General features: G+C 40.5%; 1 protein-coding gene across 12 annotated transcripts in view; it reads left to right on the top strand.

Annotated features, from left to right (window-relative positions):
• Positions 1–16,920, top strand: part of KALRN (kalirin RhoGEF kinase) — a 484,636-nt gene that overhangs the window by 282,588 nt on the left and 185,128 nt on the right. For all 12 annotated transcript variants that reach the window (XM_039555510.1, XM_039555513.1, XM_039555508.1 and 9 more), the window contains one exon: positions 13,733–13,902. In XM_039555510.1, the coding sequence (XP_039411444.1) occupies positions 13,733–13,902 (170 nt within the window). The remainder of the gene's footprint in view (positions 1–13,732; positions 13,903–16,920) is intronic.

Below are 16,920 nucleotides of genomic sequence, written 5' to 3'. Positions count from 1 at the left end.
TAAGATGTGCATGAGGGAATTTTGCTGTGTATTGTAGCGTGCTGCAAGAGGCTGTCTTTGAAAACTCAGATCACAGAGAAAAGGCATTTTCACCACACAGGCTGTAATTATCCAGTTCATTTCATGCATATGAGTAACTGTTGTAAAGAGGATTTAAAATGTGAATTAAGCATATGAGTGTTACAGGACACTAAAATACAGGGACACAATATCAAGTGGTGCTTAATCACAACTAGGATGTATTGTTAGAAAACAAGAATTCTCTTGTAAGAACATGAGTTAATATTAACTCATTAGGTATAAACATGCCAGCAGCGTGATCCTCTGAGGATTCCATTTAAATGTACAGTTAATTAATGTATGCAATATCATTATGTGTTACTAGAAATCTTACATTGTTTAATGAGGCAGACTTGACTTTTCAAAACAACTGTTAAAGAAAAAAACAGCCACATACTGATACAGTGAATCAGTGAGGACCTGAATAAATGCTGTTTAGTGTAATTGAAAAATATCCAGAGATAAGACTGTCTTGCCAGAGATACAGTGGACAGGACATCAAATGGGAGGCCACTGGGGATGTAATTAAAGCATACTTCACATTTTCTGCAGTCCAAAGGCCATTCAGTGGTGAGTGACTTTTAAAGATAGGGTTTCTGCTGAGAGAGATGGAATTAGTCGGGACAGTTGTTTTCATGCTCTGCAGCATCTGTTTGCAAAAGCACACTTGATCAGTAAGATACTCTGAGAAGCTGAAGCTTTGCCTGTGCTTGTTGATTTACATGTTACAAACAAGTTGCATGTATCAGGCTTCAGCGTGTTGGCGAGCCCCTGAAGTAGAAGGTGCATGCACACCTTTGTTTATATGTGTATGGAAGATGGAGTTACAGCATGTCCATTATAGCTGTTGGTACATGAAGGTTTTTCTTTAACATCCTGCTTCTGCAATATATTAAAATACAGTTAACTTTCAACTTGTGGATAATGCTGTTGTTCCCAGAGTTGCTCAAACACTATGCTGGTTTGCCACTGGGGAAACTTAATTGGTTAAATCCTCAGTAAAAATTATTTCATAACAGTTTCCTGCTGTGATTAACCTTGATTCACCTATGCAGGTGATGACTAGTGAAAAAAAGAAAGTTACTGGTATTGTGTAGGCTAATTTGGCTTTGGGAAGTAAAGCCTCCCTATGTGAAGGGATTTGGATTGTAGTGCACTTTACTCCTGTTCTTCTTCAACAAGAAGGGAGTTTGCCTGCTCTGCACACCTGGTTTTAATGAGCTCTGATTTGGTGAATAAAAATGCAGATGTATTAAAAAATCACATTTTTAAAAAATTACTTTTAAAACCAGTCTTTTGTGATAGCATCAATGCTGCTCACTAGATGTTGAGAGTAAATGCTAAATCTTTGCCTCATTAATGTTTTCTTGTGGGACAGATTGGTTCTGTGATGTCTTTTTGGAAAGCTCAATAATTAATTTTTTTCACTTTTAAGGAGATCCAGAGTGGACAGACTCTGGGTGCCTCTTTCCTATGAAGGTCCCTTCCAAACCAAACTATTCTATGACCCTGTGACTCTCTCCAGAGGGACAGTCAAGAGAGCTGTAGCATTGCTGGGACAACAGTAAAGTCAGGGTGAACACAGGAATCCACGTCCATGATAATGAATGACAGACATTGGGTTGGGTTGATAAAGTTGTTCAGTCTCCAAGAGTTCCCCAAAGTCTGAGGATGCCCAGGAACTCTGCAAGGGGAAGTTTTCGCTTACTTACCCCTGTGTTAATTCACTCCTGTAGGGGCCAAACACTCTGATTTTCTGCAGGTTCAGTGAATGTCATTGTGTGCCACTACCTGGCTCCTTCAGTGCCATGTTTCTGTGCTGGTGGAAGCCACACAACTCAATACCTCGGCATTTTTTTGCCAAAACTATTAAGTGAGGAAGTTGCTGCGGTTTTAGTGTTTGTCTGCCAGCTCTGGGGATCCTCACAGACACAGTGAAATAACAAAAGACTGCTGGGGGGAATTGGTGCAAAGGGCAAAGCATTACAACAGGAGAGCCTTAGCACGTGTTTGGATCTGTATTTGCCTTTTAATGCTATAAATAGATTGGCTTAGGTAAAAATGAGTCATTGCTTGGCCTTGCTGGGCCCTTCTTGTGTATTGTAAAATGGCAAGTTAACCAATGTAATTGTCATTCTTCAATATGAACACAAAACAGGTAAATTTAAATAATAACAAATCAATTTAAATCACAGCAGATGTCAAGGCAAAGAATTTTTTTGCTGCAGCAGCAGTAAAATAGTGGGAGATCTGAGGTCCATTGCTGCTGTTTAGCAGGAGCCATTCCAGCCACGGTGCTCACACAGGCCTCCCTTGCCCTCCTACCTGCCATGCTGGGCCTGATGCTGGACTTGCTATGACCATCTAAACCCATCTCCTGGGAGTGTCCTGGAGTGAGGAGAAAGCAGTTTGGTTGCCATGCTAACCTGGTTAACACTTGACGTATTTTGCATTATTCTAGAAGGCATTATTAGTTCCTTAATAATAGCCATCATTATTAATTTCATCATTTGTAGTTCTTAAAACCATTTCTTAAACTATGAACAACTCTTTCTCTTGTGTCCTTGGAAATGAAAAAAGGTTCCCTTCATATTTTTTTGGCCCTGATGCAGGAAACTATGGCCTGGAAGCATTTTTCATCTAAGCTTCACAAATTCTCACTATTTCATGTTGGATTAATCTATTGAGACAGAACTGGTGAAAGGGAGAATTAAGTAGGAAGAATCAGTCTTACTGACACTTTTTCTTTTTTTGGAATTATTTTAAATATCTTCCTACAATGAACATGTTTCTTCTGACAGTCTTCGTTGCACAGCTGAATTGTATTTCTGATGTGGTAATTCCCAGGTGTGGATGAGTTGATTGACTGTGAACTTCTCATTGCTTCACCTCTACTCTGCCCACCTCTTCATCTCCACATGCAACTGCTCAGATTCCCACCACCTGAGAAACTTTTAACTGCTCCTACTTTTAAAAAGTGATCTTATCAAAGAACTGTTTCCTTTTGTAGTCAGTCTTCCTATAATTTCTTCAGGACAATAGGTAGTGTTGAATTAGGCAGTCATTTAAATTACCCCCATGGGTAATGTAAGCTCAGAGTTGCTTTTCTATACTACAGTAGACTCGAATCACTGCCTGTTTCATGTGAAAGCACTAAAGAGGATCCCTTCTGCTAAACACTGACTCATACAGTTGAAGGAATATGAAAAATGCAGTCAATTAAGCATAACAATAATTTTGATGGGTTTTTTTTTTTAAGTGGCCTTATTTAACAATACATACAATAGGCTGAAACAAGGACTTTTTGGTGTGGTAATAACACTTTAGAGGCATAAATTGGAAGCAGTCCCCTAAGTGCTTGTTGGTAGCATAACTCTTGGGTAATGTTGGTGTCCTATTGCTATGCCTGTAAATGAGATTTTGTGTGTCTCACTGTCCTATAGCATTCATTATACTCTTCTAGTTTTGTAGTCAATATTTTCGTACCCTTTTGGACCAAGGCATTTCTGATGGTGTGAGCAGAAACCTGGTACCCTGGGAATCAAATCCAATTATCTGTATGGCAGGGTAAAGTTATAAATTATTATCACTGGGATAAATGCATTCAACAGCGTCGTACCTGAATAATTTCTCTCAGGATTAAGTGTAATTAAATTCAGGTTCTTTCTTCAAATCTGAATCAATTATTGTCAGGATTGTCGGATCTTTCACTTCTATCACAAATCTCATGATAGTTGATGTTTTTCTGTGAACTTTCTGCTTCTACGATCAAATGATGATACAGGATTTTTGGCTGCCATTTGATTTTGTTTAAAAGAGAATATTTTTTTGAGCCTCCTGGAGAAGAGGTTGCAGATGTCATAACATCACACCCTGAAGACTCAAAACCCTCAAGGCACATAAGAAACCATCTTGTAATTCCTTGTCTAAATCTTAATATTTTACTGTCTCACAGTTTTATACTTAAGGTTCTGCAGTGTACTTTACATTTCCAAGTATTAAAATGTAGACAGGAAAGAGCACTGTCACCATTTCTATATCCTTAAAAGCTTTTAAAATCCTCTTGCATCATTAAATGATAACTTAGGTTTGTTGTGTTGCTTGTTGTATTGGCTGATAATGCAGTTGCTAACTTAAGAATGAGGAGTAACTTCGCTGAATTTAGAGTATATGGGCCTTAACTAAACTACAAAGCAGTTCTGCAATTGTTTCATAATTCTTTGGGGCATGAAAAGCATGTCTTGCCACCTCTAGGTTTCTCATTTCTCATTGGCCTCAGATTACCAGTTCTCTGTTGAGTCCAGCACAAAAAAACAGCAAGGGAGAGAATTGTGTTTTCAGATCATGTGCCTTGTGCTTTGTTGGCCCTTAGTGGGTCAGAAGAGCAGGAGGACAAGATGCTCAGTCCTGGCACTTCCATGTGGAGCCTGCCATGAATACCTGGCCCTCAGAATGGGGGATGAGTATGCTCAGAAAATATTTAATGTTGAGAAAAAGGAACTGCCAGATTCCTAACAGGTTCCTATGAACATGAAACCGGAACTTGGCAGAGGGCTTTTGAGTGACCAAATTTGGGAAAATTTTCACATGAATGACATAATGTGTATTCTTGACATCAAGGCTAAGCCCTGCAAAATTTCAAACCCTTGCTTAAAAGCATGGAGGGTCTGGAGCATCTCATTTGAGCAGAAATAAAACTCCTAACACAGGCAAAGTACCTTTTTTATCCCTTCATCTCATTCTGGACTTTTTACCTCAAAATTCATCAAGTTCAGCCTTAGGCAGACACCTGGTATGGAAAGTTTCAGTCTGAAAATCTTGTCTGATAAGGCCATGAGAAAGTGAGAGCTGAGTCCTGGACCATTAGGTGTCAGACAGCTTCCTATATTATAACCTAAATTATTTGTGGTCAGCAGGTCACCTTGGTCACCCCACAGATGTCAGTGGGGTTACTCAAGTGGGTAATGGAGTGGGTCTGCCCTATCAGTCAGGAACAGTAATAGTGTTTTATTGCAGGCACTGCTAACTTAATTTTGCTTGATAACAAAGACCTGTGAAATTAAATTTTCTCTGCTTCAGTTGAATATTGTGATTAGGAGATTATTTCAGTCTAGATCACTAATTCTGACAGGGCTTGTTCCTCACTTCAAGGCAGAGCTGCTGGGACGCAGGGAGCAGAAAGCTCAAGGGACTGAGGTCAGCTGCTATTGACTCCCATCAGAAGAGTTGACAGAATGTATCAAAGTTAATCATGGAGCAAACATGACAGTGGTTCTGGGATATATCCTGTAATCCTGTCACTCACTGTGAATTGACACAGGAATCAAAGTTAATGTTACTGAACTTAAAAATTTGTTGTTTGACTTTTACTGCTAATATTGACTTTTCAGAGCAATCACCCACTATATAATAAAGATTTGTGATGCAAGGGATATTCAGTTTAGCAACTCCACTTGCTGGCAACTTCTGGAAGTTCTGAAAATGTCTTGTTCTCTGAACACGTCTACCACGAAGTGTTTGTCTTACACACTCACACACTGCTCCTGTCCTGGACAGCACTTTTTTTTCCTTTTCTCATATTATGTCCAGATTAAAAAAAAAATAAAAAAGGAAAGAATAAAACATTAAAATGATCCAAACTGTCTCTGTGCACATAAAATATTCACTGAGTAGCCAATTCACACCCCAGAACTTTTCAGTGTTAGAATTAAGGACAATGTGCCTTGTTCAAAAGCTTGAAATTTTGTCCTTCACTGGGATAATATTAACAGCTGATGTAGATGCACAACAGCATGCAAAATCAAACTTTGAAAATATCTGTGCCTCTTCTCACTGCAGGGCTGTGAAACATCAAACCTTAGACTTATGCCTCTTATAAGTATGACCATTATTTTTGCTGGGAGCTGAATCAGTGCAGTGGTGGTGCTAGATGGATGGCTGGACTTAGTGATCTTAAAGGTCTTTTCCAAATTTAATGATTCTGTGATTCTATGATTCTAAGTGAATGCTGTTTTGTTGTGTTTGTTTGGTTTTTTTTTAAGAAGTGCTCAGTTCCTGGATATTCTCCTATTCCCATCAGAGGTGAATTAGCAGGCAGAAGTCAGAGGGTGTGGTAGAAGTGAACTGCCAGATGTACAAGTAACACATGTGCTGTCCCTTGCCTGGGTGGCAGATACCTTGAAGAAGGCAGATCGCCTGTCAGTTTATCATTCTGATAATTGTGGCTGTGGAGAGGGCTCTGCTGGTACAAAAAGTGTTATTTTTGTGTGAGCTATATAAAAGTGCACTTTGGGTTATCAGCAATTAATTACCATGAAGCAGTTAAACAAAAGCAAATCCCCCCCAACTCCAGAGGGTAGACTGTGGCTTGGACCAAAATGCCAACATTCACCAATCCTTAACTTTGGTGATTCTTTTGCAGAGCTAAATCGTATCTGTAAAGCTACCAAAGATCTGGGACTGAGGAACCAGGACAGCTGGGGTGGTGCAGGGTGCCCTTCTTTCCTGTCCATTTGTTGCTGAGAGGCAAGTTTTTTCATGAAGGATTAAGTAGCTGGGAAAGAAAAGAGCTGTGGTATCCTGGCAGCACATCCTGCTCTTGAGCAGGGGAGTTTGAAGCACAGCCAGACCACTAGTGAATAAAATTCTGCCATCTGTGATGGCAAAAGATTGCAAGACAGAATCAAAGTACTGAGAATTAAATGCTTGTAAATGCAGCCACATAAACCAAATGTCAGGAAGTCAAACCTGTGCATGGAAGAGAAGTTCTTTCCACCAGTCTGCCATGTGCTAGCCAAAGGATTCCTGTAGACTGCATTTAAGTTCATACTTTATTATCCACATTTTTCAGGCCATTCACCATTGTTTCAGACCAATGGCTCCACTCAAATATTGTCCTTGGCTTTTGAGGGCCTTTGCATGTGTTTTGAGTGTTGTGGAAATGGGTCTCCAGCCTGTATGCCTTGCTCTCCAAACATCAGTGGGTCATGTTGCAGCTAAAAGGGAGTTTTATGAGCATCTTTAAATAGGATGTGCCAACTCTCATGAAGTACTCTTTTATTAGACACATTTCTGCCCGTTCCCCTGATTTCCTGAAGCTGAGGAAGATGAGCTTCTCCCAGTTCCAGTGTGTGGGCTTTAGTGCTGTGTACAAAGGCAACGGAGTAGGCAGCCAGTGCCTGCAGTAATGAGTGTACTGAGTAAATCTCCATCAAAGCCATACAGGGACACTCCTGTAATTCACTCATCACTCAAAAGACACATTCTGTCTTTCACCTGAAGTGCATGTATGCACAGGAGTCTATTTAACTAGTTGAAAATGGTGTCAATGGAGTGGCTCAAGTCAATGCATCCAGCAAGACTGATCAGTTTAAGAAAAGTTATGCAGTTTTTTCAGTCCTTAGCAAGTTTCAGAATGATACAGAATTGTCACAAATGATTTGTTTCTGCGATTCCCAGGGCGTAGTGCACAAAGTTGTACAAAAGGCTCGAAGCAACAGATCAGGGTAAGAATCCCAGTGATAAATACAACCAGTCAGTGGAAAAAGCATAGAGGGAAGGGGTGTTGCAACTTCCATTTGAGAAGTGATGAGATGTTTAGAACCAGTGAACAATTTAGAGGAGAATGTAATGGTACCTACATTTAGTTTAATAAATTGCTGCATTTGTAGTGTGGGAAGCTTCTGCACCAAACTGTTCTGTATCACACTGGTGTAAAACTGAGTAAATCTTCCAGTGTAGGAAGAACTTTTCTAAGCCTATTACCAGTATGATCAAGTGCAGAACTTGATTATTACAGTTACTGAAGTTAATTATATCCAGATTCCTAATTACAAATTACGTACTAAAATTATGCTAGAAGAGGAACATGTTTTTACAATTCATGATGGTAGTAGAAGCAACATAGAGCATGTACATTTGATTCTTCAGTTCTAAATCAATCTTCTCTCCTAGAGTAAATAGTTCCTGAATTACATTTACATGACCTTGGGCTGGAGATCTACACACTCCCTGATGTAAGCCTAGCTACCCAAATCATATTTCCCTTGAGAGGAGATTATTTTGTGCTATATCAATCTGGTCCACGCAGGACTTGGAAAAAGCATCAGATGTTTAGGCAGTGTAAATCCTTTTGCCATAGGCAAGGTTACTAATTAAAAAGCCTGAGCATACAGAAGCACCAGATGCAGCCCAACCAAGGATGAATGTCAAGAAATTGGCGAGGAAAAGGGAAAAAGCAAGAAAGAGGTTTCGAAGAGATCAGATGGGTTTTTTCACAGAATGTTCCCTTTCCACTTGTCATTTCTTCCCAACCAGTTTGGTGGTATCTGACAACATCAGGTCTTGCAGCAGGGAGTCTTACGGGTTGTGTCTTACCATGGAAGTTGCATATTGTGGCATTTCATACATAGTGTCTGGTCATATCCCATCCTGTCACATTTTATTAGTGCTGTCATTATGTGACACTTCGATGGTGGCATGAGGTCACTTAGCAACTCATCATTGCAGACCTTGTTTTCTGTATTTCTGTTGACGTTTCCTTGAGAGCTTGAATGTGACTTCGGACAATGTTGTTGAAATATGCTTCCAATTTACAACAACCCATCAGTTCTTTCAACTGAAACGGGACTATTACTGCAGGCCTAGGGTATATCACCGTGTCCCACAGCCATAGGGAGGAGGAGGAGAGAAGATCCAGCAGGCAGGAATTGTGCAGCAAGATTGATTTATTTAATTATTTTACAAACTCTTTTATAGACTTTTTTCTTCATAGTCTAATTGGACAAAGGATCAGCCACCCCTTGGGGTGATTGGCTAAAATCCTAAAACATCCATTGTCAAAATATTTTTCTACTATACTATAAACAAGACTTTTCAAGGTTGCAGGTGGCTTGGTTGTTTACATTCCCTGCTACCTCTTCTCCGTGAGAGAGAAGTCTCTCACGGACTTAGAAAATAGCAAGAAAATCCTTGCTAGCAGCATTTTTGTATCTACACGGGACTGGATGCGTTCTAAGTGTGACTAAATACCAGCTGATGAGGGTTAATTGTGCTGGAAAGTTTTATTTTCTCCACCATGTTGGTGTGGGGAAATTAAAGTAGAACAGACAATTTACTGAAGGCTGTGCAGTCAAGCTGGATGCACAGCAGCCTTTGAACAGACGCCTAAACACAAGTGCAGGCTGAAGTTCTGCCATAAATTAACCTGAACTTGAGATCTGTGTGACTTTCTAGTGCATGTTATGCATTCCTAGCTAAATGTTACTGCCATAGAATAGGTTTGGACAAGCCTGGCATAGTAGCAGAGGGAAATAGGGTTGATGGACATCTCTCTCTGGAGCAGTTCTGCTTGTGTGGTTTTGGGGTTTTTTTTCAGCCTGCCCTTGGTTCTCTGAACACTCACATTGCAATGGAGTGGCAGCAGGGTCCCTGTATGTCACTGAATTCTCCTGCATTCTGTTCTAGTCTTCATTGCTGTGGTGAATGTTCTGTTCCTGAGTTGTCATGAGCATCCTTTCGGGGCCTGCCCTGCAATACCGGATGCTTCTCTGACATAGTAAAGGGGTGGAACATACACCCTGGGAAGTTGCTTGTTTCCATTGACATCCTTGTTTTGAAGACTAGCAAAATGATGTAGAGTGGTAAATCTCATGGATTGAACTGACTGGTTCTTTACACTGCTCCCATTACTCAGTGCTTTTAAACTGCTTTTGAGGGGATTATAACTCATCTCTGTCGTTTACAAATAGCAGCATATAAACATTAGGTGTTTAAGAGTTATTCCAATCATGCAGGCAAGATTTTCTTAGCAATCTCTTTAGGTTTTGGATTTTGTTTAAAGTGGTTTCTTGCTCTAAGTCAAAAGTATTAATTTTTAGGTAACAGGCACAGGTGTCCTTCAAACCTCCACTAAGTGGTCTCACTAAATACTTGAGTAAAATGAAGGGTATTTCATCAGATTAAGTAGTTGGGAATAAAGAGCTGTATTGTCTCTTGGATGGAGGGAAACTGCCTGTGTTTTATATCCAAGAAAGGCACAAATGTTGTTGTCAAAATGCATGAGGGGCGCCAGATGCTCCCCCAAAAGAAAGGAGGGGTGTCATTCTTCTTTCCCACTGTTCTAGTAATCAGAGGAGAATTAGTTTTCTTGTTTAAAGCCTTGATAAATAAAGCCTCAGTTGTGGAGCTACTATGGACCTTCAGCATGAATGTCTTAGGGATAGGTATTTACCTGAGACTCCAGTGTAGCTGACAACTATGACACATTTACATGTAGCTTGCATGAGTCAGATTTGTGGCTGGATGTCTCTGATAGACTTAATTCAGGTTCTACCACTAATGCATTGGTATTTCCATATCCATTAATCATATTAAAGCATAGATCAGTTGAAGGAAGAACAAAACTTACTTTTGTGATACTTCTTTATTGTTTTCTAGGATTCTGTATTTTTTGTTTAGTACCTGTAAAGTAACATAATGCAGAGATTATCTCCTTTTCTGGACACATGCATCACTGGCTAACTTAGTGAAAGTCACCACAGGTAGATGTGGAAATACTGTCTTTATATGTGGAATATCTGCATGTATCTACATACATCCCCTGTATGGGATCAAGTGGTACCTTGGTAATAGTTTGAATTATGTATGAGAATGGGACAAATGCTCACCAATTTTGTTCATGCTGAGAATAAAAGTCAGTTTCTGCAAATATGAAATAAGAGTTGTGCTGTGCAATAGGTCAGATTTAGATGAAAAATGGGAACAGTTCCTTCAGTAATCTATCTAGCTTAGAGTAGGTCACAGCATGGACTGGAAATGCACCAGGTATCCAGTGATTTGGGGCTTTAACTGTCAGGATTTTTTTTAATCGGTCAAATACTTCCATTGGAATGAAACATCATGCTCTAAGAGGGACTGATTTTCCTGAGCAGTGACAACCAGGATGTGATTTCTGTTTTATGATTAACAGCTGTTCTGACTGTGGTGTTGCAGTGATACGGAGTTGGTCTTGTAGTTGCTGTGGCATTCACAAGCGATGCTTGGTAACAATTTGTTTCAGGTGCTGTTAGTTGTAGCACAGAACCTAGAAGGTTTTGGAATCAAGTTCCTATTGTGAATTGTTCCTGAAAGGTCTTCCTAATCTTACTAATATTGACTGATTCTTTGTATTAGGGTTTTCCAGGGATTGGTGGAGTCTAAAGGATTAAAGGGCTCTGAGTCAAGGATGACCTAAATTCTGATAGGTTTTACTATGCAAATCCTTACAGTCAGAGGTCATTAATGGAAACATCTGAAGCTAATATGAATTAATGTATTTGACTGCTCTCTGAAATTAATGAGTGTTTTGGTTCCAGGTGAACACAATACAGTTTATGTTTAAGTATTTTAAAACTGCTTCGATTTAGAAGCCTACTCAAAAAGTGAAGTAGGATATTAAGTGTCCAATGCTCCTGCTGAAAAGCTGGTTTCTGGAGATACTTTTGAAAACAGGATTTTTCTCTGAAGGTTGGAAACTTTCTCCTCTGCCCTAACATTGATAATTTCAAGAAAACAGCAGATTCCTAACAATGAACAAAGTTCCTTATTTCACTTTCATTTTTGTACAGAAAATTCCCTGAGCTTTTTTTTGTTAAGTTGACAAGTGAACTAAGAACTGCAAGACATTTAAAAACTACTGTATTTCCCACCTCAAAACAGAAGGACGATTTATACACATAGCTATTTTTCTGTATTTACAAAGTACTCTATTACTTTAAGGTCTGATAAGCAGAAGTAATATTCCCTGAACAACCTGGTCCATGTCTGTTATAGTCCAGCTGTCCCTACTGTTTGAGTGGGTACAGGGATTGGATCAAAATCAGGAAGATTCTCAACGTAATTAATATATAAAGGCACTAATGCATTCTCCTTTATGGTAGCTTCCCGAAGTTCAGCACATGGACCTCAGACCAAAAATGAAAAAGCCTTCTATTTGGCTCTTTAAGTATATTTTCATTTTTTCACTTCTTTCTCATGCCTATTTACTTACATTTTTTCTTTTATTAATAGTTGCCCTTTTATACCACGCCTTTTACCTAAGAATGTGAAAGTATGTAAATATCCCAAGAGAAGACATTCCGTTTCAGGCCAGTAGTAGGGCAGGCCATTATGATTAGGCTATTTATGAATAAACAGAGGCGTTTACCCAAGATATTCAAAGCTGACTCTGAAAAGCCTACAAGTTAGGCATATGTTTGAATACTTGTTTTTGTAAGTCTGTTGAGCAAGGAGTCAGTAGCAGAGGTGGGGACAGAGCACAAGGCACTGGGCTCTCCCTTTTCTGGTATCATGAGTGTGCTGGCACAGGTTCTAAGTTTGATGATTTTGGTTTGGACTGGGGTGATATCCTTGAAGTCTGTAGCATGTATATAGTGTAGCATTTAGTGACTGGCCTTAGGTGTGGGCCCTGGTTATGGGAAGCTTTGGCAGCTGGAGCTTTAGACGTCCCCATCCTCCTCTCATTTAATGTGGACGTGCAGAATTCACAGTCTCGGAGGAAATGCTGTAGGATGGGATACAGTGCAACTCGTTTTGAACACAAACATTTTTACCAGCTCTTTGCCACCCACGCACAATGTCCTCCTCTGCTTCACGTTCACCCCAAGGTCCCTGCGGGACAAAGCCGTGCAGTCCCTGGGACGGCTGGAGAAGCCGGCGCCGCATCCTTTGACATTTCCCAGTGCGCTGGTGCTGCTTCTCACTCTGGTACTTCGCTGCTACCTCCAGCGCATTCCAGCAAAATGTGGGTTAATGGGGCAGGCGTGGCACAGAAAAGAGTCTCTGGTGGAGTCATTAGGGTTTGCTGGCAGGCTGCCAGCTCGGTTGGTGCGATTTTGCACTCACTTTTCAGCACAAGCTTAAAGGGGAAACCTCGGTTCGCTTTAAGCCTTTACAGCCAGCGAGAGGCTGCCGGGGCATTCCTGCCCCTGTCCAGACCTCTGATGAACAGCTGGATGGAAATTCTCATCTAAGCACTTGCAGTGATTTGTTGCTGTGATTGTGGCTTTAAAACTGGTAGTCAGGACTATTCAAAATTAATGGAGCTGCATGGGGTTGATTGGTAATATTTCTGTCTTCTATGTTTGGATTTTCTCAGAGTTAAAATGCAGTCTGAGTGCATTTTGAGGAGGGGGTTTAAGTGCTGGAAACAAAAAAAACCCCAAAACCTCAACCCCTGGGAAAGCATAGCAGAGCAGGCACAGCTAGACTTCAGTCAGTACTGTACACACATACCAAAGATTGTAGGTCTGTCCTGCAACAGGCTTCAGCTACATGTGAAATTAATAGCAGCTGATAGTGCTCAGCTCCTGAAAGGGTTAGGTTATCACAGCTGTAGGGGATTTTAATTTGTTACTTGTGTAAAGAGTTAATCAGAATAAAATAATTAGTTATTATGTTAGTATAATGAACAGAAACTGAATTTTTTTTACAAAACTACCTGGTATTATGTTTATTTTACTTTATTGCTTTAAATAGAATCAATAACAAATGTATCTTTTTGGGTTTAGAAATTTGAGGTCAGTTTTCCTGTGAAACATGCATCCCTAGCTAATGCCTATTGATCTGGAATTAGAGAGGAAAAGGGTTAAATCTCAATCCCTCTCTGATTTATATTTCCCTCCCCTCTACCCAGCTGTGGACATGGATGGAAGATCTGCAGAAGGAGCTCTTAGAGGATGTCTGTGCTGACTCTGTGGATGCAGTTCAGGAGCTTATCAAGCAGTTTCAGCAGCAGCAAACAGCCACCCTGGATGCTACCCTCAATGTTATTAAAGAAGGGGAAGATCTAATCCAGCAGCTCAGGTAAGCATCCACCTGGGGCACAGGTGTTGAGAAATCTGATGCATGCTGTGCTTTAGGGGTGCCTAAATTGGGAAATGCAAGCTAGGATCAATTGGGAGAGTTTGTTAATTCTTTGCTTATTTGTAATTCTTCAGATCCTTTGAAGGATCCTTTCAATGTTTTATTGAAATTACAAGGAGTGATTTGTGTGGACTGATTAGAGTAGTCTGTGGATGAACATGGGTTTCCTGTTTGACAGAGAGATTATTTATAGGCACTGGGAAGTGAATTGAACCAAATGTGTTTGAAGTGAATATTTTTAGTTGGTATTTATAGAAGATTGTTAAATGGTTGTGAGCTGAGGCCTCGTGATTTATATGGTTTAGTTTCCTGATGTAGGGTAAGTGTAGTCCTCTTAATAAAATACACACGTGTCTAGCAGTCTTCACTGTTTCATTTTGCATGCAGCACCCTTCTATTTAACTTTGTGTATGTGGGGTTTATTCATAGTGTCAAAGAGGCTCTTATACTGCTGATTCTACTAGCACTATGAATTAAACCAGCTCGTTTTTGCCTAATTTAAAATACATGAAGAGACTAACCCCAAGAATTTATCAGAGGGTGGGGGGGAAGGGGTGTCGGGGTTTTTGTTGGGGGTTTGTTGTTTTTTCTTTCTCGATCTGCAATTATCATCAAATGAATATTTGCAGAGTAAGCTTATACAGAATTTGGAGTTGTGAAATCTCTCTCATTTGTTGTAACAGTGGTTTTCTGTGCCTTTAGCTTTGTTGACAGCAGTGAAGTTTTCCTGCCTTTTAGGGATGTTACTGGGCACTGAACCATCACTTATTATTTAGATCTTTGTATTGGTACAGGTTGCCCTTATCCGCATGTACATGGTGTGCATGTTCTGTATGCATTATAATATGCAAATATCCCAGGTTTTATGCATTTCACCAGGCTGTCCCAGATAGTTACAGCATCCTCCTCACCCTGAGCTTTCCTAATCTGATGCCTTTACTTTTCACCTGAGATGTGCAGAAAGTCATGAGCCATGATAGGAACCTGATAAGAAAATCCTAAGATGCTCTGGAGTAGAATGGACATTGAGGGCTCTGGTGGAGCTCTGCCCTTAAGAGCCCTCCTGGGGTCCTTAAGTATTTTACTACTGCCACATGCTGAGCTTTCCTCTAAGCTTTTTCTTGTCATTCTGGATGCAGAGTTTTCTCTTCTGGGTCAGGGGAAAAAAAAAAAAAAAAAGAGGGATTTGAAAGGACTGCTCTAGGTTTTGATTGTCATTCAGCCCTGGGCAACCACACTGGAGAGCCCATGGAGATTCCTACTCTTGCTGTGTGTGATTTGCTGGCATCATGGGAGAGGGTGAGGGACCTGAGCTGTAGTATTGCTTGCCAATCTTAGAGTTGGAAAGGAAGGATCAGGAGTTGACATAGGTGGGTTCCGTCCTTCTATTCATCTTTGCTGATGAGATCAGTAGGAAAGAAACATGCTGAGTAGGCTAAATGAGCTGCCAGAGGGGAAGGGGTTTTAGCTGAGAATGTGTCTGTGGCCAGCTGTAGCAGGTCAGTCAAAGGTCTGCATGGTCACTTACTTATGTGCAAAGAAATTGTTTGCAAAGTTTAGGGCATTTCTGTGAGATCAAAAAATGGCAGTGAAATTGTGGACTAAAGACTTTTTGTTATTCTTCCCAAGTATTGGAATGGCATCACTTCAGTGCAAACACCCATGGAGAAAAGTCTGAAAGGGACCCTGTACAAGGCCATCAGGTGGAGTGTGAAGTGGTTTGTGGGGTTGCAGAAAGTGTCTAAATTCAGAGTCCTTGTTCTGGTTGTGAGATTGGCCTAAAGGCTTTTTGCCTGCACCTGAGTTGTAGGGAATTGTGGAGAGTGGCCAGGGTAATACCTGGAGCTGAGAAGTCAGTGGAGCATGAGGAAGAGGTGAACTGCAAGGTGATGTGTGGGACTTGAGGTTTCCTTAATGTGAACATGGTCAATTCTTAGTTTCAATCTTGGAAAAGTGATGGTGGCCTCCGCTTTGAGACATTGGAGACATGGAATTCGTGTCACACTCAAATGTTTGTAAAATACCAAGGCAGGTTTCGTGGTGGCTGTGTTTAACAAAAAAAAGTTGGGTTTGAGGTCTGGCTTGTACTCTGGGCAGTGAGCAAGGTGGAACAAGGTGAACATATTTGTGCAAAGTGATTCCCTGCTTCTGATGGAGTTAACACCAAAGCCACATAGAACGGCTGCCAAACTTTTGAATGCACACAAAAATTTGCAGCACTGAACTGAACTCATCTGAACGTCAAGATTAGCTGGTTCAAGTGTTGGATTTGAGCACTCTGACTAACTGCAAGCCTGTAATGTGATCCTGGACTCTTTCAAAAAGTGAGGCAGAACTGTGTGAAAAAATGCAGTGAAGCTGCCTCTGTGTGTGCCCACTCTTAAAATCTTTCATGGCTGCTGGTAATGGTAAAGAACACACAGATAAAGAAAAAAAGGAAAAACTAGAATTGCTGCAATCTTTCCTTAACACTGGATTGCATTTCAGTGTGGATCACCTTGTACCTGCCATGAAGAATAGATGAAGATTGCAAACGCTACAACAATGAAGAGAATGAAATACACTGCTCTTATCAAGCATGTCAAAACACAGGTTAAAAGCAATAAAATTGCTGGAGCTTTGGAAAGTTTTGTGTTTCTTGTCCTTATCTTTGAGAGAACAGATTTTGGTTTAGAGAGGATCACTTGTGTAATAGCACTCTGTGTTCCCTCCAGATAGGCGATGAAAAGCTCAGCTGCCTGAACTAAATACCTTGCCTGGGACTGCTCTTCACACAAGGTCTTCAAGGCCTCAGTGACTACATCAGGAGCCCATACCTATCAGGAGTAAAACAGGCCTACCTAGCAACTCTGTACATGTCATGATTCACATTGGAAACACTTTTCACTCTTTCTTATCAGTGCTTTACTGAGGTGATTGTTGTTCTCAACAGTCAACAAGAAGCAAACCTTTTGAACT

This window comes from Corvus cornix, chromosome 7, assembly GCF_000738735.6.
Source record: "Corvus cornix cornix isolate S_Up_H32 chromosome 7, ASM73873v5, whole genome shotgun sequence".
Taxonomy (NCBI): Eukaryota; Metazoa; Chordata; class Aves; order Passeriformes; family Corvidae; genus Corvus; species Corvus cornix.
The sequence above is the reverse complement of the archived record's forward strand: the minus strand, read 5'-3'. Positions and strand labels throughout refer to the sequence as shown.